The 26,866-nt window shown below is 39.1% G+C and overlaps 1 protein-coding gene across 1 annotated transcript in view; it reads left to right on the forward strand.

Moving 5' to 3' along the window:
• The window catches only part of LOC122797818 (extracellular calcium-sensing receptor-like), a 98,423-nt gene that overhangs the window by 50,506 nt on the left and 21,051 nt on the right, over positions 1–26,866 (forward strand). Inside the window, exon 3 of the mRNA XM_044066340.1 lies at positions 6,088–6,315. Within this exon, the coding sequence (XP_043922275.1) occupies positions 6,088–6,315 (228 nt within the window). The remainder of the gene's footprint in view (positions 1–6,087; positions 6,316–26,866) is intronic.

Raw genomic sequence — 26,866 nt, forward strand, 5'->3', positions numbered from 1 at the left:
ATATCCCTTATTAAATAACTACATGTAGTTACATCGTTATGTAGTTATACTGTTAAGTATAATATACCTTATTAAATAGCTACATATAGTTACATAGTTAAGTGGTTGCATGCAGTTATACAGTTAAGTATAAATTAACTTATTAAATAGCTACATATAGTTACATAGCTAAATATAATATACCTTACTAAGTAGATACATGTAGTTAAATAGTTAAGTTATAATAATATATGTTACACTATTGGAACTAGCTTCAGTGCAGGTGGTCTACTGGTTGTCAGTTATGTACAGTTATGGGGGGTCATTTACATATGTGGTCTGTGAATGGCATAGTGTGCATGCACAATGAGTTAAGACCCCATATAAAGTTTTGCTCCAGTGTGCAGTCTTACTCCATTGTGTACAATACTTTATGAATCATAAAGGGCATGGTTGCACAGGTATACTGTGTACCAATCCTAGACCACTGTGCACCTTGTTTTATGAATGGTGTCCATTGATAGTATCTTGAGCATGTTAGTTTAGTTCATTAAGGACAGTAACCTAGTTTGATTCATAAGTATACCATTTACTGCAGCATAGTTTCAGTTGGTAAAAGTCAGAAATAATGTATTTATTTGTGAACAGCTTTGATTATACACTTAGGTTAAAGAAGGATGGTATCATGATCTGGGTTGTCCAGACAGGAAAAACACCTAGATAATCACTGAGTGCACCCGGTTACCATTTATTATTACTAAGAATGGAAAACAATATGCCTTAACAAGGACAGGGGCTTTGCTACAGGTGGAACCACAGTGCTTTGCTGTAATACTATTATGTATTGAACCCAGTATGGTTCCTTTTATCATGAACTGGGAATCAGATATTTAGTACATAACACTCTGATTAGCATTTCATTGTGATATGCATTGTTTAATAACAGAATAAGGCATAAAAAGACTAGTGCCTTACTGAGCTATGCAGCAGTCACAGTAATGTGACTTTTATGAAACATGCTTTCACTACAGGCCAGTCATTGCACAAAACTAAAGTTATGGGGGGGGTGTAACATACTGCAGTATAAATGTTTTTTTTTTCATGAAAACCAGCTCCTAACTTTAATATATATATATATATATATATATATATATATATATATATATATATATATATATATATATATATATATAAAAACAAATGATATAAATTAATTCTTTAGTAACATGGTCTGACTGACATATATTTCCAAAGGTTAAAAAGGTTGCACAGACTAACCATTTAGTAAAAACTGCCAGAAAGACCAGACAAGCTAGAATCTTCTCTGTGTAATATCCTAAACCTCCAATAACAGATTTGCAGGGAGTCTATGCAAATAATCCCATTAAGGACATGCCAGTGTTTCAGTTACATGGCTTCTGTATGTCCAACCCATTGTAGACATATCATGTTTCACCCATTTGTGAGTTTGCATTAAATAAAATACACCTTACCAAGTGGCTACATGTAGTTATATAGTAAACCATATGTAGATTGTCTGGCTATACTTTGAAAACCTAGAGCTTAAATCCAGGCCTGATGTCTACAAACATTCAGATGCCTGCAAGCCCCCAAAAAATCCAAACCAAAGAGTAAAAATGTCACACAAACAAACCTAGTGTCCATAAACTTTAAGGTGCTTGCAAAATATCCCAAATAACATATAAGCCAAAGGATAAAAAAAGTCACACAGATAAATATTCCAGATATTCTTTAAATATGAATATAGATTATCCATAACTTGTAAGCAAGTAGAACTTGGCCATAGTATATATGTTTTATTTTATTTGTATTTATTTTATTTTTCTATTTAGCATATGATTACAATGAAAGTCAGACTGAGATACCTAGCATATCCATTTTCAGTGGAGGCCCAGGGAAAAAAGAGTTAGAATTCAAATTACGGACATTACCAACAGTTACATACAAGAAGCCGCTGTGGTGCAGCAGTAGAATTGTTACCTTACAGCAAGAGGTTCTCTTGTTCGATTCTCGTCTGGAGTGCCTTCTGTGTGTAGTCTGCATGTCCTCCCTGCTGTCGAGTGGCGTTTGAAAGACATGTGTGAATGGGCGTGCCTTCACTGAAGGTTGGGCATTGGGCTGGCAACTCGGCACCATAAAAATCTACTGCCAATCATTAGTGGACCAGAGTTCTGCTGTGATAACCCCTAACTGGGAAAAGCCAAAAAGATAAGCAACAACCACCAGTTATATACAGATGTGATAATTAACATAACTGTAGCATACACATATTAAACATAGGTCTAAAACTTTGTTAGAAAAACTATGAACATTTTCAAGAATAACTGATAATTTGACACAAGATAGGTAGTAGAGGAGAAGGAAACTTTTTTTATGGAAGAAAAGGAAGACTGTGTAAGACAGACAGGGAAGTAGAAAGGTTAAGGTTACAATGACAGCTGAGAGGACCAAGAGGGAAGATGTGTGTCATTTAGAGTAATGATGACAGATGGCAGGTAGTAGACTAAGGGGAAAAGTGAATGTGGGTGTTAGTGCTAGTCAGGGGTATGACAGGGGCATAGCCAGGAGCTGAAGAAATGCTGTTTAACTTTAATTTTGAAATTGTGAAGTTTGAGGTTGAGTCTTAGGTGAAGGGTCATGGTATTCTGAATTTTGGCAACTTATTGGCATAGACTGAGTCACTGGAAGAGTTACTAGATCTGGAGGTTTTAGAAGAGCTTGATTACTAGATCTTAAAGGTCTAGTGAGGGTAGTAGTAGTGGATCACATTTTGTAGGTCGGGGCAGTTTTCAGGTTTGTAGAGAAGAGAATGTGCAGTGATTCGTTGACAGTAGGTGAGCTGGCTTGGTAGCTCTAACCATTACATTTCTTTTAGGACAAGGCAAGTTTGACTATTTTGTTATAGCATGTGTTTAGCTTAGTTTTCAAGTCTGAATTTAGGTTAGTGAGTATGGGAGGTGTGGACAGTAGTCTTGACAGTAGGTAAGTAGATGCTATGTTTTTCTTCCGGTGGTGTTATTAAGGTAGTGTTTGGATCTATATCTTCTTCCTATTATTTTACTTTTTTTATTACATGAGCTATAAGATGGTTGAATTTTAGATTCTCATCAATAATGACACTAAACAGTTTAGTTTATGATATAAGTCCTAGAGGAGTATTGCTATTTGATGTTATGGTGAAGGACTGCTTTTGCTGTTAAAAAGTTTTACTTTAACTTTGCTGGGATTGAGAAGGAGTTGTGAGCTGAATAGCCAGGTTTCAATAGAAGAGAATGAGTCTTGTGTGAAGGCAGCCTTTATCCTACAGTCCAAGTGTCTTCTTGGCCTCTTCCCATTCTATTACTTTTCCCCCATTCCCAATACTTTGGTTTCTTAGCTAGTTTTCTCCAGTAAATTTCAGCCCCCTATTCCTATATGCTTATTCTCTGTATCTTTTATTGCAGACATCTCTACTGTCAACATCTGCTTTCTCCATTTTTGTGTTGGCTTAGTTCTTAGAATACTTTCTGCTTCTTTATGAATGTAACATTCTATATGTCTGTTGTTAATGATTAAGGTGTTTACCTTACAAACACAAGGTGCGGGGCTTGATTCTTATATGGGGTAATTGACTAGGCTTAAAATGGCCTACAGGGGCAGTTAGCCTAGTACTAACATATGAACCTATAAACCTTAACGATCTTCTTCCAGAATTCCACTTTGTCCTTATTTCTTTTATTTTCTTCCATTTCATCAGCATCCCTTTCCACTTTGAATTATAGTTTTCTGCTTGTGTTATATATATGAGCCTTATCTGTGTAGGTCTAAACTATCACTTCAACTCCAGTAATCTTAAATCACCTTGTTCTAGTGGAAGGATCATCTTATCCCCCTTGACCCCTGCCCTCTTTCCCTCCCAATAAAATCCTTCAACCCTTTATTAATTACTATCCACAACCTCTCCTCTGGTTGATAAAAGTATGTCTGACCTATATATGACACTAAATGGACTAAAACTTTTTCAGAGCTTGTATCCTGCTATCCATTTCCATAAACAAGAGCATCTAGATTCTCAGTTTTTGTATTATCTTTTGTTTAGTCTCGTCCCACATATCCTTAGCTGCAATAACATAAGCCTTTTAAACTCATACTCTTAAATACTTAATTTTATGGTGTCCCGAAGAATATGATGGGTATTGCTGAACCAATTCATGTGTGGGTAAGTAGTTTAGAGCTATAGCCTCTATTTTATCTTCATTAATTTTATGTCCGGAAAATACTTGAAACTGTTTCAGAATGTTCCACAACAGTAAGATGTCCTTTTCTGGTTTTATCGGGTACAAAATAATATTATCTGCAAATAAAGCCAACTTTTCTTGATTAGTATAACAATTATATTCTTGAATTTCTGATTCCCTTATTTTCTTTATCAATGGCTCTAAATATAATGCAAATAACAAAGGAAAAGAGGACACCCTTGCCTGGTTCCTCTGTTCAGGGGGAACCCTCCCACTTTAATTTTTGCCTCTGATCCCTCATATATCCCCCTAATTAACCCTAATATTGTACATGCAAATACTTCCATTGTCATGTTCATAAAATCTCAGTTTACTCTGTTGAATGCTTTCTCTGCATCAAACCCCACCAACAGCAGAGTTATTTTCATACATTTCCTTTGAAGCATCATTGTTCTATTAACAGAAAGTAAGAAAAAGTTGGGAAGAATCATGGTTGTTTACTAAAGCAAGTGGAACAGGCTGGATCAGTTATGAAGGAAAGAAAGATAGTAATGTTCAGAGTGAAACAGAAACTGGGTGTAAAGGTTGGATTGTATTGGTAGAGTGTAGAATGGAGTGGAGATAAAGTGAGTATAAATTTGGACTATATAGTGATGGGTGGAAATTGGAGGTAGGGTAGTGGAAAGGAGTGAACTTGAGTGTAGAGAGGGTGAATTTACTGGGCCACACTTGGTCTCCAGATAACTTTCCCTGCATTAAATACCAAGGTAAGTGCAAATACACTATAAGGTTTGATGCAAATTATCTTTGATGCTATGACAGAATTACTGACCAAGAATATATGTTGGGAAATTTTAGGTACTGATCGGGTGAGGTGCAGCTGTAATAGTGGGACTTAGAGCATTTTAGCTATTTTATGCAGCTAAGTAATTAAATAAATGTAAGAAGAAAAGAAAGTAAATGCTTCCAACAACTGGCTGTGCAATAACAGAAATGATCTAAAATCAGGGTAACATGCCCAATAATCTCTATAAGTTTGAGCAGTGTGAAACTTCCTGCTTGTCAATTGATTTCTGGAGAGGCAGTGGGTCTCCTTACAGGGAATATTAATGTAGCTACAATTCTTCCATATTTTGTGACTTTAGTAGGAGACTAGTTGTAGGAAAAAAACAAAGGAGAGAGAAATGAAAGAGTAAGACAGCAAGATGGCGAAATACAAGAGTAGACAGTGAGTAAAAACTGCAGAAACACTAACAGTATATGGTTTGTATTTCAGATCAGTTTGAATATTAATACTGAAAAGTATCAAACAGGAGTGCTCATTAGTGCATCATAAAATTATTTATTGCATTCAAATTATAGACAGTCAAGCATCAGTTTTAGCAATTCCTTCAGGGTTGTATACAGTTTTAAGAAAACAGTTGCATTACACTATGTCAAAGCAATAAAGTCTGGCTAGTCAAAGGGATGAGAAAGCCTACCCACATGCATTAATGGCATTTTATACACATGGACTATATAGAATTTTCTACAATCAAAGGCAAGGCTGGCTGCAGTTATTAACTTATAATAATATCATATTTGTTTGTGCAGGGCAGCACAACAGTCCATTTAGTATGCTAATCTATTATAAGGTGACTAGCTCTACTGATGTTTTACCATTTCTGTATTTCTTGCTCAAACGTATCTGACAGTCCTTGGATTTATTGAGATTCTTTGTTTTGCAACATTTCCCAAATAACATTTCATTAAGACTGACATTTATTTAACCATGATAAATGATAAATGATTTCTGTAAATATGTTTAACATTTCTTGTATTGAGAATGGTACAAATGAATCGTCTCATGCTGATGTTGTTGCATTTATAGTTACGTTTCTATGTAAGAAATGTACATTTCCAAAATGCTATGGGTGATGAAATATACTTTGATGCTAGTGGAAATCTGCCTCCAGCTTTTGATATCTACAACTGGCATGTGACTCCGCAAGGCTTACCTAAAAATATCAAGATTGGAAGGTATCAGGTTACTTCTGCTGAAGAATCCACTCTGTATATTAATGATGAGATTGTGGTGTGGAAAGGAGGACATCAGAAGGTGAGAAATGTATTATTCTGAGCTGTCTCCATGTTATGTACTGGGATGAAGCCTTGTCTTTGCAAAATAACTCATGCTCAGTTTATGTATTTATTTATTTATTTGAATTGGGTAGTTGAAGGAAAGCAGTAATCACAAATAACCAATTTCAGTCTCAGCCAACAGTCCAGACACTGGAGAAGTTGGATGGAGAAGGTGTGGTTGAAGGCCAACTTGCCCATGCTAGGAGAGTGACATTTAATTCCCACTACAAGGTTGCCACCTGGAAGAAGGACTAGTACTGTCCTCTTATGCACAGGAACTCAAGGGCATGAGCTTGACCAAGGAGTCATACTCTCCTGCCATTTATCTTTAGTGTGCTGAAGTGCACACTTGCATATACAGGGAGTGCACTTTTCCTTCCAACTGAGAGATGGAGTGCTGATAAAAGCATGACAAAAACTCCTAAGCTCCCATGGGATTATGGCCACTGTTGTACTCTATTACCTTAATCACCTGACATCTTCTTCCAGTAACAGCAGTGGGAAGGAAGGATGAAATGAAATAGTTAGGAACATGGCTGTGTGGCTTTTGGCAGGGCAGAAGAGTAAAAAGAACAATAAAAATGAAGTGCTCTGTGAATATCACTAGAAATGGTGCTGTGTAACAAAATGTGACTAAATATTGCTCATCAGTTACTGAAAATTTTCTATGAGGGTATAAAAGACTATTTATAATTTTGTGTTAGCAATACCGCTATTTCCATCACATCATATGTTATGACAGGTTTAAGCTGCAAATGTTGTGGAGCTCATATTATATTACAAACTTTTGCTAAATATTTTGATATTCTGCTGTATGATTTTCAAGGTCAAGACTTGCAAAACTCCTAATGTGCACCTTGTCAGATGCTTAAAGGGCCTCATAGCAAGGATAGTTAATGCTACACAAAACTTCACATCCACTTGGATAGTGTGCCCCCTCATCTGTCCTGATCTCTTTTGTGAGAGCAGCACATGTCAAGTAGCTCTCATATGATGTCTCTGTCCACAAGTAGGCAGTTGACTATGTTCTGGTCATGCAGGTGATGGTATGCCAGCCACTGATGGACTTTTCTGTGATATGGAGGATGATTGCACACAACATTGTGGCCACTGGCTGTAAGGGAGCCCACTAATAGATGTTAACTAGCTAAAGCAGTACAACAGTTAGCATCTCAGCATGAGTGATACTCTTGTTCACTGAGAAATGATTTATTCCTTAAGTAAAAATAATACCATGATTGAAGTCAATTCACATACAAAACTACTTGGCAGGACAATAGATGACAATCTTAAATTTGATTTAGATATCCACAACAGAATCAAGAAAACCCATCAAAAACTAGGTACCCTTTATAGATTAAAGAAATTCCTTACAGACTGTGTCAAAGTAACACTAGCTGCCACTTACCTCTTACCCTTCCTCCTGTATGTAGCCCTTTTACGACTAATCTACAAGACTCAATTACGTCTAAACTTGAACAATGCTACAATAAAGTTGCCAGATTTTCTTGCAAAAAAAATCTTAAAAGACTCACCATGGTGTAATGCTAAAACATTTAACTGGCATGATCTTCCTCACCATTTATCTTATACCCAGCTCATCTTAACCCAAAAAATCATTTATACCCCATTAGCCTGCCCAGCAATTAGCCCCATATTTATCTACCAAACCACCCCTTTCAGTCAAATGATAAACAACTGCTTGCCATCTGCAAACCACAAAGGGCTGTTGGGGACATTCTCTGTTCCAATAATGTAGCTAGAACTTGGAATAAAATTCCTATATCAATCAGGTCTATCTCACACCTTCATCATTTCACACCATTACTAAAAGACTTCCTATATGCATCCTGACTTTGCCCCTGCTCCTCATCTGGGACATAACTCCTCTTAACATCCTTCATCACCATCTTTTACCTCCCTTTAAAGCACTAAATCACTTACACTTCTTACACCCTTCTAATACTTCACTTTACTGTAGTACTTAAACTACTATACCTACTTCTAATTTAGCACAATCAAATTTCCATTCCATTGCTACTTCGCTATTAACACTTAAACTTGCTTATCCCCTCTAATATCTCAGTCTAATGTATTTCTTAAATTACTCCTACCTATCTTATACACCACCCTTCTATCTGTAAATTCTCAATACCATGCTGTATATGTTTGTGAATATTAATAAACATTTTATTATACTGACTACTATGCTATGTTAATGGCACCACATACACTGAACCTGCAGAAATAGCCAACCTGCTAGCTGACATGTTCAGTGAAAACTTCACCCTCCTGTCCTCGCCATCAGCATTCTCCAGGGTGAGGAAAGTTTCCAGGAAGGGCAGTTTCTTATTGAGACTCCTAGCATTGAGCAGCAACATCTTTAGCTTGTCCTGAGTGTTATGTTAGAAGGTTTGTTTGTTTGGTAATGCCTAAAAAAGGCAATATAAGTATAGATAATGTTTTGGCTAATATCTGAAAGCCTACAGGTGATAGGTGAAGACCATCCTTGGCAAAGCAATGTAACCTGTCAACTATGTCCTTCCACGCTGACATGTATTTGACCCTGTTGGAATGACACCAGTAACTAAGCCAATTGTTGAAGTCAATCATTTTCTGCTGGAATTGTGGCATCATTCTTGGAGATGGTACAATGCTGCTCAATGTTAGGCTCATACCTGCCTGTGACACATATTCTGAGAGCTTAATCATTTCTCTATTCATATAGTCCAAAGAGGTACATCTCAGGTCATTCATGCTGGCATGCACTATGACTGGTCATACTGGTACTTAGGGGTAAGTGACCTGAGTGATTCAGTGATCTGGTGGATCCTGGCCCCTGACAGGCATCTAACTGTAATCTTCTCCTTATCCAGCCTGATAAGTGTGTCTCATAATGGAATCTCCTATGACCAAAATATTGGATTGTGGGGTGTTTCACTTTATGGGCTTGGTAGTTGAGACACAATGAGATGTGGGTTTATGTGCTGTGATGAGAATTGTCTTGAATGTATGCATGCAGAGCTTCTGATGTCTGTGACTGACAGGCCTTTGAAATTTGGATAAGTTAAATGTGAGCACCTCCATTTATGTGGGTCTATGTGTGTGATATCCTTTGTGGGTGCAGTGAGTGATGTGTGTGAGTCACTGACAACCTGTTTGTTGCTTTCTGTGTCTGTATGTGAGTCTAGCCTCCAATGTCAATGTGTAACTACATGTCTCACATACTGTATTTGTCTGTTAGAGAATTAAGTGGTTGTCAGTGTACATAAGGCAATTATTACATTGCCTCAGGATGCCTATGTCCACCAAGCTGGATGCAGAGGCAGCAGGAAAGTACTCATTCATGATTGCAGGTCCTAATGTGTGCTTGCAAGGGATAGAAGTGAAAGGTGTTTGTAACCATAGGATTATAGGATCATAGATTACTAGGCCATCAACCAGGAGATCATTTTAAGCCTAGCCGTTTCAATCCAATGTAATACCCTAGAAGTGCTAGTCAATACCCAAGACTGCATTTAGTGATGACTGCCCATGTCCAGGATGGCTGTGGGTGCTATCCCTACTAAGAATTTATTTTACAGTGCCTCATCCACTCATCCAGGTTCCTCTTGATTAGTGTCATAGAGGTGCTGTGTTTCACATGAATTGGTGGCTTGTTCCAAAGTTGTGGCAGTCACTGGGAGATAAATCTGTCCCTCCAGCATGTCCGATTTAAGTTACAGGCCATATTTAAGTCCCTGGAATGGGTAGCCCTAGACCCATTTGATTTATGGGTATGCAGCAAGTTCATTAGGTTTGGGTCTTGTACTGCTCTGTAGGCCAGGCATAACTCTCCCCTAAGAATGTTATATGATAAGGAGTATTGTGAAAAAGATTTTAGTCGGTCTTTGTAAAGCACTTGCTGGGGACCCTTGATCTCCTTTGTTAGAAACCTCTGAGGTTTCTCTAATTGCTGCAGATGCTTACTACAGTACATGCCGAATGGGGGATTATACTCAATTATGGACTGGATAAGTGCCGAGTATGGGGGTTAGAACTTCTTTTGCTCTCGAGGTGATGCCTTTACTAATAAAGTGTGCTACATGGAAAGCTTTCCTTACTATGGTAGACACATGGTGGTTGAAGTTAAGGTTGCATTCAACCTGTGATCCCAGATGCCTTACCACTTCATGGGTACTTTGGGTATTGTTGTTGATTTGATAGTGTGAAGGGACATTGTTTGTGCTGAAGAGAATGATGATGCATTTCTTTGCATGCAGTTTGAGTCTGTGACTAATTTTTATTACTTATTTATTTTACATTTGTTTACCGGGAAGGTCCGACTGGGCCAAAGGTGCATTTTCAAAGGACGCCCGGGGAGATAGACTCCACAGTTATACAGAGAATACATACATATAGATAGAAAGTAATGCAACAGATAAAAAATCAGTTTAGCATAAGATAAGATATGCTAGGTGTGAGAAAAATACAGATCCATAATAGCTATCTAAACAAAAAACAAAAAAAATCACAAATTTAGTCTAGTACATGTTTCAAGGCTGTAAAACACAAAGAAATATGAAAGATACATAAATTTAACATTGATACAACAAAATACACATAGAAATTATGTAGATTAAATACAAGATGAAACTGATAGTGGAATATGATGGCACTAAGGGATAATAAAAAGAGTCTTTAAAACTAAAATAGAGAGGAGAGAAGATTATCCAGGATTGGAGCAAGAGCAGAGCTGATTGTTCTTTAGGTATTCTTTTAGATGAAATTTAAAATGGGATGTAGTGGTAGAACTTTGTATAAACTGGGGTATTTCTTTCCAGGATTTTGCTATCTGGTATGAGAACACAGAGTCTCCAAAACTATTGTTTGCTTTGGGTGATTTGGTTGATGTGGAGTCACCCACTTTGATAGTGTGTGTCCGGTTTGTGAGACAGTTGATAACCCATCTTACAACAAAGGGGTTTACATTCAGTTTGCTAAGTTTATCAGTATTGCCTGAATGTGGGATTGTGTTGAAAGCCTTTGCCAAGTCGAGGTATGCTGTGTGCACAGATTTGCCCTCATTAATGGCCTTGGTCACACTTTCAAAGAAATCCACCAGATTTAACAGGCAGGATCTGGCCTTCACAAAGCCAAATTAGGTAGGATCCAGGGTTTGGAGGTCACCTATGTCTTTATTTATGAGGTCCATAATGATATGTTCCATGGCCTTACAGATGAGGCTGGTCAGGCTTATGGGTCTGTAATTCTCTGGGTCAGCTGCTAGGCCACCTTTGTGGAGGGGAATAACTGTAACTGTTCTCCATTCCGCAGGAACAAAGCCTGTGGTTAGGCTATGATTGAAAAGGGTATTTAGAGGTGATGCTAATTCATGTTTTAGCCTGTTTAGAGGACAGCCTGGGTATCATCTGGTCCCACAGAGGCTGTGGTTTTTGCCTTGGACAGGGCTTTGAGGACCTACTCTTCAGATATGTAGGGGGGTTGAGGGAGGGCTTGTTGTAAGTTAGGAGGGTATAAAGGAGTGAAATTTTCAATAAACCTATCCGCTTGCAGGTTTACTATCTCTGTGGGGTCAGTGTGTGTGTGATACCGTTAGCCACTAGTTCTGTACATGCTTAGGTCCTACCCTTTAGGTTAGGTATGCAGCTGTAAAATGGCTTATGGTTATCCTTGGCAGTACTTCTTGGTTCCTCTCAAAGGAGCTCTAGGAGGATTTGACAAGTTCTCTTATTTACCTGTTGAGGAGGGTGCTTTTCTATTGTTGGGGCCTTGCCTTAGTTTTCTTGGATAGTCACTTTTTGCATTTATTATAGAGTTTGTTGATGCTGGATGTCTACCATGTCAGCTTGTTTTTAATTGAGGCTCTGGTTTTGATTCTTTCTGGTACACCTGAGTTTATACACTTATGCAAGTGATTGTACAGGGCTTTAGTGTAAGCTTTGGCGTAGTTACCACTTTCAGCTTGGGGTGGGGCTTGGAATGCATTCATACCTTCACCTAGGAGGGTATACTTAGCCTTGGGTAAGTTTTTTAGTCTGATTTAACCCTTTGTGAGTTCTGGTGTTAGTGTTAGTTCAAAGGTGACTGATTTGTGGTCAGTTTTAACTGAGTATTAAGTAACCAAAGAATTATTAAGCAGCCAAAATAATTCTAAGCCACAACTAAAACCTTTCTAAGAGGTCCATAGACCTACCATTGCACACACCCTCCTTAACTGTCTACCATTACCGCCTCAGCTATCGTCTTCCCTCATCTCCCCCTTGTTTCTCTCATCCTCACTGAACAATCTTAACAGTTGAAACTGACTTGTAAATAGCTTTGACTACCTACTATAACTTTCTACTTAAATATGTTTATGTCTAAACTATTTGTTTAACATAATATCTAGAGGTTAATATGCTCTTTTGACATTCCTTTTAATGTTGCTATGTAGCTACAACCTTTGTAACTGTGTTCTCGATAATGACTGTATATCTTTGTAAAAACCTGGTGCCTCAGTATTAAAAATTGTTAACTACAAACTAACTTTTTAAATATTGTACTTTACTTTGCATATGTGTTAACTGTGGAGCTTTTCTTCCCAGGCCTCTGCTGAAAAAGGGTGACAGCTCAGTCAGACTAACCCAGACAACAAATGTCAAATGACTAACTAACTAAATAAATAATAAATAATAAATAAATTCAGGGTCCAACAGTTGCAGCAGTGCACCTGTTTGACATGTTGGTGATGACCAGATCTAGAATGCTTTTCCTCTTTTTGGGGTATGGACAGTTTGCTCCAGGGCTTTTGAATTCACAAAGTCAATAAATTTTGTGATAGCAAGTTTGGGCTAGCGTAGGTTTCCCAGTTAATGGTTGGATAATTGAAATACCCCATAACCAGTGTGTTCAGCAAAATTTGGATTGTCTTCAGTTTGGTTAAGTAGGCTTCATGGGTGTTGTGACCAATGGAGGGAGAATTATAACTGGCTTAGACTTGAATGGGGGTCTTACCCACTGTAACCTGGACCTGGAGTAACTTCATGGAGTTGTCCAATCTACCTAGACTGAGGTGAATTTGTCTCTAATTTAGATTGAAACACCTCCTCCTTTGGTTTTCACATGTTCATATTGTGGTCTAAAGGTGTGGAAGGCATAGTAGTCTTGCAGGGCTGGAGTAGTCTCTGAGGTACAATTTGTGGTAGAGTTACATAAACCTACGGATTCCGACATTATCTGTATGTTGCTGTGTAGTATGCATTTTCAGTTATGTTATGGATATTTATTCAATCCATGAAACAATCCTGTTTTTTAACTACCCTGATCTCCCATATCCTTCTGAAGACTTTCTTCCCACAGTGTTCACACAAAAAAAAAAAAAAAACACTAAGGATTAACTTATCTTATTTTTCTGCTATTCTTCTGTTCCATCAGTGTTTGCTAAATTACCTTAATCACCTCGTTTTATCTAGCAACCTATCTGCATCTGAAGTTTAATGTTCTGTAACTGAATACTTAATACTCTGTGTGTTTATCTGTTTTAATGTGGAGCTTTTCTCCCCGGGCCTCTACTGAAAATGGACATATATCCAGCTAGACTAGCCCGGTCAACAAATGTAAAATAAAATAAAAATAAAATAAATAAATGATGCTTATTAAAGCATGTACAAGACATATTGCCTCAACAGAAATATATTCGTGTTTATATCTTTTTACCATGTATTATCTGTGGTATGCTTATGGATAGGGAGGCTTTCTGATATTTTCTATAAGTTAAACTTTTCCATAAGTTGTTCAATTGATAATGTACAGATACTCTCTGCTAATGGGTTTAGCATTCACTGCCTTCTATTGATTATGCTGATATACGTCAGTCATGTATAACAGTGCAAGTTAATATGGCTATTTTTTTACACAGGTTGTCTGTTTAGGCTCTAGTTACATTACAACTACTGATAATACAGGATGTGTGTGACAGCCATCAAACATTTTTGCTTTGACATATGCTATGGGTAGTATGTTAATGTGAACTGCACACAGATTGTGGAGATCGAGTGGCATAATGCTGTTGTGTTTATACCTACACTATAATACTATAATGGGTTCAAATCCCAAAGACAGCCTCTATATATACCATAAGTTATATTGTTGTTCCAAGTGTTATGTCCTCAGACTTTTTTTTCCATATCACATACATTGTTTTTTATGTCACAGCACTATATGGGACAGTGACTATTTCCTAGAATTTAGCAGAGTACAGGAATGCATAGAGAGTGCACTGGCATAATATGTCAATATAATCATCTCCATATGTTGGCCCCCATAGTAATCTAACCATGTGCATGTAACTGTCTTCCAGATGACAACAGACCTATGAGCAATAATTTTTTATCACAGGAAAATGAAATTATAATAGATGTTTTGCACCAACATGGATAGAGACTCCTTTGATGGGCAGGAAATACAGTGTGAAGGAATGAAGTGTGGCCCATCCTCATCAACATGATTAATGCTGTGTGAGGTCACAATAGATTCCAGGACAGCTTTCGCCAGTGGCCCTCTGACATGATCCTTCATGCATCCAACAGGATACACTGGTATGAGAGGTCAAAGGACATTACTGGTGGTAGCCCATCATTGACAACCATAGATGAGATCACACAGTTTCTCACATCACTGCATACAGCGAGTGAGGAGTGCCACATACCTGGGGGTGAGATAGACGCAGGTGTTCCAGGCCACACGTATATGCTACTATGCATAACATTTTTCCATATAGCATAAATCAGTACAAATTGTTTTTACATGCATGTCCATGTATTGTTATTTGTGTGTTGCTGCAGCAGAACTGCATCATGCACATGGGTCCACAGTGGCTGATGATGACCAACACAGGTTTAATGACATTTTGCTATAAAAATTCAGTACACTCATTGCATTCATCTGTGTGCGTCCATCCACTTCTGCACAACAGCAGGACATGATGGATGAGTGTCTCTATATACTGTTACTGTGACCATTACCTGTCATTGATTCTACCTTCTGCCACACAAGTGTTGTATACTCTCATATTGATATTTTCCTGACATTCTAGCCTATATATTTTATATATATATATATATATATATATATATATATATATATATATATATATATATATATATATATATCTATATATATATATATATATATATATATATATATATATATATATATATATTGTAACCTATAGGTAAATCTTCTGGGAACATGAGAAATACAGGTGCAGTTACAGATACACCAGTTATGGATAGGCTGCATCACCGTGTAGCAGGACTGTGTTGTATGAAATTAATGTTGCCATTTTTCTCCACAGGGACATCTGGCCAACATCTGCACTGTATGTCATGTATCACCATAGCTTGTCACTGTGTTGTATATGTCATCACGCTTCTATGCCAGTGTCTGCATGCATGTCTATGTTTGCTTTGTCTGTATATTCCTACTGCAGATCGGCATTAAGACAGAAATCCTCAGCACATTGGGAGGGTGTAACTGGTATGATATTACCTCTGTTTCATACATGTCATTGCTGTTACTCTTGATGTTGTCCTCCATTAATACTGTGTCCTTTACCATAACATAGGACAGCTACCATTGGCATCGAAGGCATAGCCAGCTGGTACGTATATATATATTACCTACTGTGTGTTTTACCTCAGTTGGAATGGTACATGTTTGCAAGTATGTGATTAATACTGTTGTGCCTATACCTTTATTTCCCTACAGCAGTTTTATTTCAAACCTCGCATCCAGTGCCGGACTCCCACAAGGACATGTTAGGTGTGTGTAATATTTGTGTTCCTCACATGTCTCATGTATGTTGCAAATATAACATCATTGTCAACTCCCTGTTATATATGTTCCAAGGGTCATACCCAGACAAGACCTGCAAGTAAATCCTTATTATCTTTAACATTGTAGTGATATATATGTGGCATATGTCAGCCATGATATCCAGTGTGTGATATAAGCTCCTTTACCTGACTTGTATTATCTGTCTCTTCTTTTAACATGTCCACTACCTTCATCCACCATTATCCTGTTCACTGATCCCATTGTGGGATCTGAAGGGTCTCAGTATGGTAGCATAGCCACTGACTTACAGGACACAAACTTGATGATACAGTTCAGCCCAGATGGTGACAGTCATGTGGATGAGGCTGTAATCTCAGACGTGGAGGAAAACTTGTCCAACCATTCTGACAATGTAGAGATATCAGCTGGTAGACAGGATGAGGCCTGTGGACCACAGCCCAATGTTGAGTCTACTGGTGATGTTGATACACAACACAGCAGTACTGTCTGGAGCAGTAGATGTAGGTGTGTAGCTGGTGTACATGGGCATGTGTTAGAGGGTGTCTGCCTACTCTTACCGGACAGTCAACTTGCACCCATGCTCCTTCCCACAGTGTGCTCCTTCCCATGCTCCTTCCCACAGTGTGCTCCTTCCCATGCTCCTTCCCACAGTGTGCTCCTTCCCATGCTCCTTCCCACAGTGTGTCCTTCCCATGCTCCATCCCACAGTGTGTCCTTCCCATGCTCCTTCCCACAGTGTGCTCCTTCCCATGCTCCTTCTCACAATGTGCTCCTTCCCATGCTCCTTCCCACAGTGTGCTCCTCCCATGCTCCTTCCCACAGTGTGCTCCTTCCCATGCTCCTTCCCACAGTGTGCTCCTTCCCATGCTCCTTCCCACAGTGTGCCTCCACATATTGGTGTCACCACATCAGTATCCTCTGTGGATCAACATGGGCTGACTGAGTGTTTCCATATATGATCGGGACAGCCAGGACCATGGTGTCAGTCATCAGTGTGGATGCCCTAGACTATGTTAGAGTAACACTGACAGTTGATTCACTTTGTCCTGGAGTGTTAGTCTCACCCATAGTGATGATGTTTGCTGTGCAGACCACTGACAATGCTATCTGTCTGTGGTTGTTGTGAAGTATGATGCCACATGAGTCTGACAGTTTTACTAACCATAGGCATCTCCATTTAGTACATCATACTTTATCCATAATTTATATCAGAATCAGAATCACATTTACTGGCCAAGTATGCACACAAACAAGGAATTTGACTCTGGATTCAGTGACTTGCACACATACAATGTACAAAGTGCAACTCAGCTAATTAGGCTGGGTTTTCTTTTTCCCAAGCCTCCCATAACAAACTCTGAAAGAAACAAGCATTAACAATAAGTAAACAATATTTCAGAATCCTTGGAGACTTGGAAAAGAACACCCAGCCTAATAAACTGAATTAACCATTTATGAACTTGATGGCCTATGGGAAAAAAACTGTTCTTATATCTGCTTGTTTTGGTGCATATTAATCTATAATGCCTGGCTGATGGTAATAGTTCAAAAACATGGTGGCCTAGATGTGAAGTGTCAGTGATGATTTTCCCTGTCTGTTTCATGACTCTGGAATAGTACAGGTCCTGTAAGGAGGGCAAGCTAGCACCAATGATATTTTTGGCAGACCTGACTATTCGATGTAACCTACTTTTGTCATGTTTAGTGTCAAAGGAAAAAACTTCAAAGACCAATTCACGTTAGGTTTAAGCAAGGCACCCTTTATTACTTGCAGCAAGGAGACAAAGCATGTAAACACAAGGTTTGTCCAAATGATTAATGACTAGTAGGTTATACTTATACAGTTCTCTTCCTGTCACATAGAAAATGTTACAATTCTATTGCTGATGTAGTTAGACACAGCTTTTCTGTATGTTCTACAGAAAATATTGTTAGACTTATTGCTGACCAAGTTAAAATATCTGTCATTCTGCAAAAACATTTTGAGAGAAACAACCTGGCCTTAGGTTTATGTCAGTCCATTTCAGCATTTCAATTCTTCTACTGTACTGTTCTAATACATGTGTTACATTTTACCTAGATTCAAGGTACATTTCTAGCTTTAGTACAAGTAATGCTGACTATGGTTTAAACTTTCAAGCATCTATTGTTTTCTTTATCAATAGCTTCTAACAGCTGCATGTTTTCACATGGCATAAGCAGAAATCAATATCCCTTTGTTAATTTTCATGCCATTAGCAGAAATGAACTACTTCTTGTTATTTGCTGACATTAGCAGAAAATAGAATGCTTCTTGTTAAGTTTCTAATGGCTGTGCAGATTCATGCAGTGTGAACAGAATAAATGTATTAACCCTTTTAAATCTCGAATGCACTAAGCATGCATATTTCTATACATATTACTATTACCTATTACATATTTTTCTAACATTTCCCCCCTTTTAATACTTTTATTCTACTTTCAAGATAAGCATAAACAGTTTTTCTTCCCCTAACCTCTTCCTACTCAGGATTTGCAGTTAAGAGAGTCATTCAGTTTAAACGTATGAAAGCATTTTCAGATTTTTAACAATTCTTCTAGTTCAGCACCCTGGTATAAGGTTTCTGAAACTGACATGTCTATAAAGTCTTTAATCAGTCTTTTCATGCAGGGGATGCAGCAGCACACACATACTACCAGTAGGATCATTCCTACACAGATGGCAATCAGGATGTTCATCAGGATACTGCCCCACCCTCCAAACAATTTCTGGAAAAAGTCCGTCAATGGATTTGGTCCTGGTTTGGTCAAGGCTGACACCTGTTGAATTACCTCAAGATGATTGTCTATCTCGTGTTTGTGGTCAGGAATATATGAACAGCACTCCTCTTGGATTAAAGTGCACGTACCTCCTCTTGCCACTAGGGTGAAGTCGAAAGCCATGCGGTTTTGAAGCACTACAGTTCTCATAGCAGTCAGTTCATCAGTCACCACTTCTAGGGCAGAAAAGGTTGCATTAGTCATTATTTTGAGAAGTTTAGACAGTTTTCTCAGTTCCCAGTTTGTTTTGTTGCTCCATTTGCTGGCAGTACACCTGCCCACGAGATGATGGTATCACCCAAGTCCATATGTGACAGTCCATTTTTCCCTAAGCCCACAGCATGATGGTTTTTCCAGCCCGCATTGATTTGCCCCACTGGATTGACAGGCTTCTTGATTTCTCATTGAACATTTCAAATTTTCCCTTGAGGTAAAACTGCTGTGTGTCATATGGCCGGAACCAGGTACCCCAAATAACAACTGCTGGACCAATTCTCAGGTAGCCACTTGTATGCTTTCCTACCACATACAAAATAACAGTCTTCTACTTTGGTAGTAACTTTACTATGTCCTGGCTCTGGATGAAACATTTTTTGTCTATCATTGACAGTTGTTTATAAAGGTCAGCATTATGTTTTACTTCATCAGTTGTCCTATGCATCTGTTCAACAAATGAATCATAGCTTGTGTTGCAATAGGATCCTGTGTTATCAGTCTTATTGTAGCATCTATAGGGAACAGTCACATTGCAATTGCTCCAACCCACCTGAACTGTATTATTTTTGTAAAAACACACAGTCCCCTTCTGTCAAACAGACAAGTGCAATGCTACTTTATCTTATGATGTGACATCTGATGTATCATAAACTAAGTTTTCCCAGGTCTTGTTGGCTCCTAGGGGGACTGAAGTTAACAATAACCCCCGTATGCTGTTGGCAAGGCTGTGCAAATCCAGCAATTCGAAACATTGAAGGTCTCAGCGTACACATATTTGATTGCCTGGTAAGTGTTGAAGTCTGGGTGCCACTCTGCATACAACTCTGCATGCTTGTTTAGTCCAATTTGTGTGGCTGAGAAAAGGAATGGCCACAACAAAAAGATTATTGTCACTAGTACAGTCAACAGGATGGTTATGCAATACTTCCAAGGAAACGGTTGTTCTGCATTCCTGTTTTCTCCGACTCTTCCGAATAGGTACATTTGGATCTTACTGGATTCTGTCATCTTTATTTCAGACATGTGTTCTTACTCCTTGCCCTAATAGGACCTTCAGCACCAATGGTTTCTTCACTGGGGTTGAGATGGATCAGTCCTGTTGACCTGACCCCCCTTTGTAGCCAGACTTTGTGCTGAGGGCCTCGATGGATAGGTAAGATTTTTGTCCAGTTCAAAGTTCTTAACAAGTTTGCAGTGCGTCAGGTGGATCCATGAAGCTCGCTCTGCTATCTTGACTGCAGTTGGTGTCAAAAGAAGTACCTGGTAGGGACCTTCCCACCTCGGCGATGACCAATTTTTCTTCTTGACAACTTTTATCCACACCCAGTCCCCAGGTGTCACTGCCACTTCTGATGTCTCGGTTTGCTTTCTATCTGAAACAGAATTTGACTGCAACAGATGTTTAGAATTCATAACTTTCTTCATATATTCAGCTAGTGTAAAATCAGCTTCCTGGTCTGATGACATGAGAAGTTTCCACTGGGGTGTATAGTAAGCCCTTCCAAATAACTTTTCAAAATGAGTCAATCCTTTTGCTGTAGGGACAGTTCTCATGCTCAACAGTGCCAGGGGTAAACAGTATATCCAATTTTTCCCTGCCTCAGCTATCAATTTTCTCAGTTTGTTTTTTAATATACCATTATGCCTTTCAACTAGCCCTGCAGATTGTGGATGGTATGCACAATATTTTTTTTAAAGAAATACCAAAATGCTTACTTAACTGCTGTATTGTTTGGTTTACAAAGTGTGTACCATTGTCACTGTAGATCCCTTCCGGAATGCCGAATCTAGGGATGATTTCTTTGACAAGTACTTTTGCCACCATGGCTGCATCTGGATTTTTGGTTGGAAAGGCTTCCACCCATCTGGAAAACATATCTACAATGACAAGACAATACTTCTTATTTTCACATTTGTTCAATTCTATGAAATCCATACAGATAGTGTGAAACGGATATGGTGGTGTAGGGAAACTCCCTTGCTTGGGCTTTAATGCCCCTTGTACATGATGTTTGTTACAAATCTGACACATCAAACAAAATTTTTTAGAGTAATTTGTAAATCCGTACGTTGTGAACACCTGGTTCACCAGCTGTACCATCCCCCCGTTGAAACATGGCACTGCCCATGGCTCAACAAAGCTGCATATCTAAACAAATTAGATGGTAGTATTGGTTTCCCTTCTCTAGAGATGTACAGCCCCTTTTCGAAAATTGCTCCTCGTTTTACCCATCGTTGTTTTTCAGCTTGCGTAGTGAGCGTCTGCATTGTTTTTAACATTCCTAAGTCTAAAATCTCAGAGGGTTGTAATTTCTCATTTAAAGAAATACTTCTGTAGCTGCCTGTTTTGCAGCTGTATCAGCTCTCACATTACTTTTTGAAATCCTATCTTGTTGCTTGGTGTGAGCTGTGCATTTACAAATGGCTACTTTCTGAGGTAACTGAATAGATTCTAAAAGATCTAAAATGAACTGTGCATGATTTATAGGTTTGCCAGTAGATGTTATCATTCTTCGGTTTTTCCACTGTTGCGCAAAAACATTTACAGTAGAAAAAGCATACTGGCTGTCAGTAAAAATGTTTACACATTTACCCTTTGCTAAGGTACATGCCTGTGTCAAGGTAATCAATTCTGCTGCCTATGCAGATAAGTTGTGTGGTAAAGGTTTTGCTTCTATAATCTCAGTATCAGAAACTACTGCATATCCTACTAGGTTCTGTCCTGCAGGACCCCTTTTGCACGAGCCATCCACGTAGTATGTCACCTCGGCATCATCCAAGGGGACATCCATGAGATCTTTTCTAGGTAGTGTATTTTGCTCAATTACCTGCAGGCAGCGGTGCGGTGTGCCATCTGCAGAGGTCGGGAGCAGAGTAGAAGGGTTCAAAGTAGTGCATCACTCGATTGTCATGTGAGGTTGGCTCAACAATATAGTCATATAGGAAAGATGCCTAGCAGGGGAAAGATATGCCACCTTTTCTTGTAGTAAAATAATCGCGACTGCATGAGGCACTCTCAAAGTGAGAGGGTGGAATAAGACTACTGAGGCCGAAGCCTGTACTGCCATTGTAGCTGCAACTACTGGTTGTACACAGTGGGGTAAGGATCGTGCCACTGGGTCTAGTTGTGATGAATAGTAAGCAATGGGGTGTTGCTTATCCCCATGCTGCTGTGTTAGTACTGATGTCATGTAACCCTGCTTACAATCTACAGTTTGGAAAAAACGTTTGTGATAGTTTGGCAATCCCAGAACTAATGAGGAAGCTATTAACTGCTTCAGTTTGCAGAAAGCAGATTCTGCTTCTTGTGTCCATTGCAATAAATCTTGCGCTGCCATAGGCTTCTTATATATAAAGTCAGTTAGCAGTGCAGATTCCAAAGCATAGTTTGGAATCCAGCTCCGGCAAAAATTAGTTGTATCCAGGAAGGACATCATTTCCTTCTTGGTGGTGGGTTTTGGTGCTTGCAAAATTGCTACCTTTCTGTCCTCATCTAGTGTTCGGCCTTCCTTGGATATTACATATCCCAGGTATTTAACTTTTTTTTTCCAAAGCTGCAGTTTACTTTTATTTACCTTATGTCCTTCAGCGGCTAAAAATCGTAGAAGTGCTATAGTATCTTCTTTACAATCTTGCTGGGTGGGGGCTGCCAGCAAGATGTCGTCAACATAAAGTAAAATCTGACTGCCTCTTGGTGGGGTGAATCCCGCCAAGTTGCTTGCCATTTCTTGTGAGAATATTGTTGGACTTTCACAATACCCCTGTGGTAGTCGCGTATATGTATACCTTTTCCCCTGAAATGTGAATGCAAACCAATACTGGCTGTCAGGGTGTATCGGTATCGAAAAGAATGCATTGCTAATGTCTACCACAGAAAAATACTTCTGCTGAGGTTTTAAATCATTCAACAGGGTGTGCGGGTAAGCCCTTGGCATTAATGCGTCATTTACAGCTTGTAAATCTTGGACCATACGCCATTCTCCATTTGCTTTTTTGACTGGAAATAAGGGTGTGTTACATGGTGAATCGGGAGATTCTACTAGTATCCCTCCTTTAAGTAAGGCTGCTATAATAGGCTTTATCCCTGCCTCTGCATCTTTTCTTAAGGGATACTGTCTTTTTTGTGGTCTAAATGCTGACTTTGTCATGATAGTAACTGGTCCCGCTGTACGAATAAGTCCTACATCTGATTTGCCTGTTGACCTGAGAGTTTCTGGTATATTTTGTAAGGAATTTTCTTCCTCCTTTAACAGGAGTGTCAATCAGCTGTCCTCACCAGACTGCAAGTGCACAGCTGGGTTGGACTGAGTTATCCAATTTAACTTCTGTATTTGTATTCCCTGTTCTGATAATTCTAGTTCTGTCTGTTTCTCCCATCTCGTGACTTTTTCTCCTAGGTCTGCCCATTCTATATTTCTGTTTTTGGTTAAGCTAACATGTGGTAATCGATTGGATTTACAAAGTGCAAAGAACTCCTGGGGCAATGAACAGCTGGCTACACTGTTCCCTTCTGTATCCCAGTACAGGTTACCCAATATCAATCTAGTTGCATGATTCTTAAACAATTCTTGCTCATATTCCTTATCAGGTCCTGGTGTATTACAATAATACAGGGTACAGTGCGACAGTTGTTGCTTATCAATGTCAAGAGGGGAACTTGCTGATGGCTACATTCATTATCTTTTCGGTTACAGTCCCTGGACGAGTCGTAACCAAGTCCTGGCTATACCAATAAAACATTTCACCCTCCGATTGCACTGCAAAGGTATTAATTTGTCACTGTGCTTCATACCCTGCATGGAGTTGTCCAATCTACCTAGACTGAGGTGAATTTGTCTCTAATTTAGATTGAAACACCTCCTCCTTTGGTTTTCACATGTTCATATTGTGGTCTAAAGGTGTGGAAGGCATAGTAGTCTTGCAGGGCTGGAGTAGTCTCTGAGGCCTTAAACCAGGTTTGTGTGACTGCACAGATATCTACATCTTCTAGTGATAGAAGTGCTTCCAGGGAGTGCAGTTTTTGGTTTAAGCTCCTAGAATTTAGTAGCATACCCCTTATTTTTTCTGTTAATTTCATGTAAGTAATGTTCTTTTTGAGACCTTGCCTAAAAAAGGGACTATGGGGGAGGCAAGAGTCTTTGCCAGCAGCTGAAAGCCTAGGGGTGCCAGGTGAAAATTGTCTCTGGCAAAGCAGCGAGGCTTGTCTACCATGGTTTCCCAGGCTGACAGGAACTGGATCTCCTTTGAATGACACCAAAACTGTGCCAATTATTGGAATCACTCATTTTTTGCTTATACTGTGGCATCATTCTAGGTGAGGGTAGTATGCTGCTCAAGGCTAGAGACATACCTGCCTGGGACTTCACCTGCTATCTGGAAGGGTGCTTACTTGGTGTAATCTTAAGCTAACCTAACCATAGATGCTGCCCAGCTCCCAAACCAGATACTGTTTGAGTAACAATAGTCCTGGGTGCTATAATGAAGTAATGTAGGTCTAAATAGTTTTATGAAATGCTCTTCATGACACAGATTAGTTAGTAGGACTGATGTAAAGGTCTGGGGTGTTTTTACAGGAGAATTTCCACTTCTGGTGATTATAAGGCACCAGTAGGTGGTAGAACAGATATATATATATATATATATATATATATATATATATATATATATATATATATATATGCGTGTGTGTGTGTGTGTGTGTGTGTGTGTGTGTTTATGTATATGTATATCTCTATATCTATCTATCTATGCATATATATATATATATATATATATATATATATATATATATATATATATATATATATATATATATATATATATATATATATATATATATATATATATATATATATATATATATATATATATGGGTCTACCTGAAAACATCGAACGCTGACAACGAGATAACCGACACCAGAAGATCGACAATGGAGATGACCGATGATTGAAAATCCCGACGCTGAGAACACTGACATGTTAAGGTAAGTGTGTGATAGTGACGGACGTTAGGGTCAGGGTGCGGGTAAGGTAAGTGTATGATAGTGACAGACTTTAAGGTTAGGGGCGGGTTAAGTGAGTTAGGGTTAGGGTGTGGGTAAGGTAAGTATGCGATAGTGACAGACTTTAGGGTTAGAGGCGGGTTAAGTGAGTTAGGGTTAGGGCACGGGTTAGGTGAGTGAGCGATAGTGACGGACCTTAGGGTTAGGGTTTAAGTTAAGGTTAGTGCATAGATAGTTGTGTATGCAAGGTTTAGTGTAGGTTTGTAAGGTTTTTGGTGTGCTTGTGTTGTGTGTGTGTTTTACGGAAAAGGTATTTGTTTTGTTTTGTTGCTTGTCAGGATTGTGGTTTGTTGGGCATGTGAAGCCACTTCTGTGGTTTTAATGTTGTTATAAGGTCTGAAGAAGCTCCTAAGTGAAAGCGCTTACCTGTAATATATTTATAAATAAACTTGAGTTATTTTATGTTATATGTTTACAGTTTTATTTTCGTTATTGTATCAGATATTGTTATATGTTATATACTTCTGCCTAGAGCAACGTGTACTGTGGTAGCTCCGTAGTGGGACTTGATATATTTTTATGTGATTAATACTGTTGTGTTTATGCCTTTGTTTTCCTACAACAGTTTTATTTCAGACCTCACCTTTGGCGCCAGACTCCCACGAGGACATGTTTGGTGTGTGTAATATTTGTGTTCCTCACATGTCTTATGTATGTTGCAAATATAACATCATTGTCAAATCCCTGTTATATATGTTCCAGGGGTTATACCCAGACAAGACCTCCAGGTAAATCCTTATTATCTTTAACATTGTAGTGATATATATGTGGCATATGTCAGCCATGATATCCAGTGTGTGATATAAGTACCTTTACCTGACTTCTATTATCTTTCTCTTCTTTTAACATGTCCACTACCTTCACCCACCATTAGCCTGTTCACTGATCTCAATGTGGGATCTGAAGGGTCTCAGTATGGTAGCATAGCCACTAACTCACAGGACACAAACTTGATGATACAGTTCAGCCCAGATGTTGACAGTCATGTGGATGAGGCTGTAATCTCAGATGTGGAGGAAAACATGTCCAACCATTCTGACAATGTAGGGATATCGGCTGGTGGACAGGATGAGGCCTGTGGACCACAGCCCAATGTTGAGTCTACTGATGTTGTTGACACTTCCCCACAACACAGCAGTACTGTCTGGAGCAGTAGACGTAGGTGTGTAGCTGGTGTACATGGGCATGTGTTAGAGGGTGTCTGCCTACTCTTACCAGACAGTCAACTTGCACCCATGCTCCTTCCCACAGTGTGTCCTTCCCATGCTCCTTCCCACAGTGTGCCCTTCCCATGCTCCTTCCCACAGTGTGCTCCTTCCCATGCTCCTTCCCACAGTGTGCTCCTTCCCATGCTCCTTCCCACAGTGTGCTCCTTCCCACAGTGTGCTCCTTCTCATGCTCCTTCCCACAGTGTGCTCCTTCCCATGCTCCTTCCCACAGTGTGCTCCTTCCCACTTCCCACAGTGTGCTCCTTCTCATGCTCCTTCCCACAGTGTGCTCCTTCCCATGCTCATTCCCACAGTGTGCTCCTTCCCATGCTCCTTCCCACAGTGTGCTCCTTGTCATGCTCCTTCCCACAGTGTGCTCCTTCCCATGCTCCTTCCCACAGTG

This window comes from Protopterus annectens, chromosome 3.part1 (assembly GCF_019279795.1).
Source record: "Protopterus annectens isolate FY-2018-M chromosome 3.part1, PAN1.0, whole genome shotgun sequence".
In the NCBI taxonomy this organism is placed as follows: Eukaryota; Metazoa; Chordata; order Ceratodontiformes; family Protopteridae; genus Protopterus; species Protopterus annectens.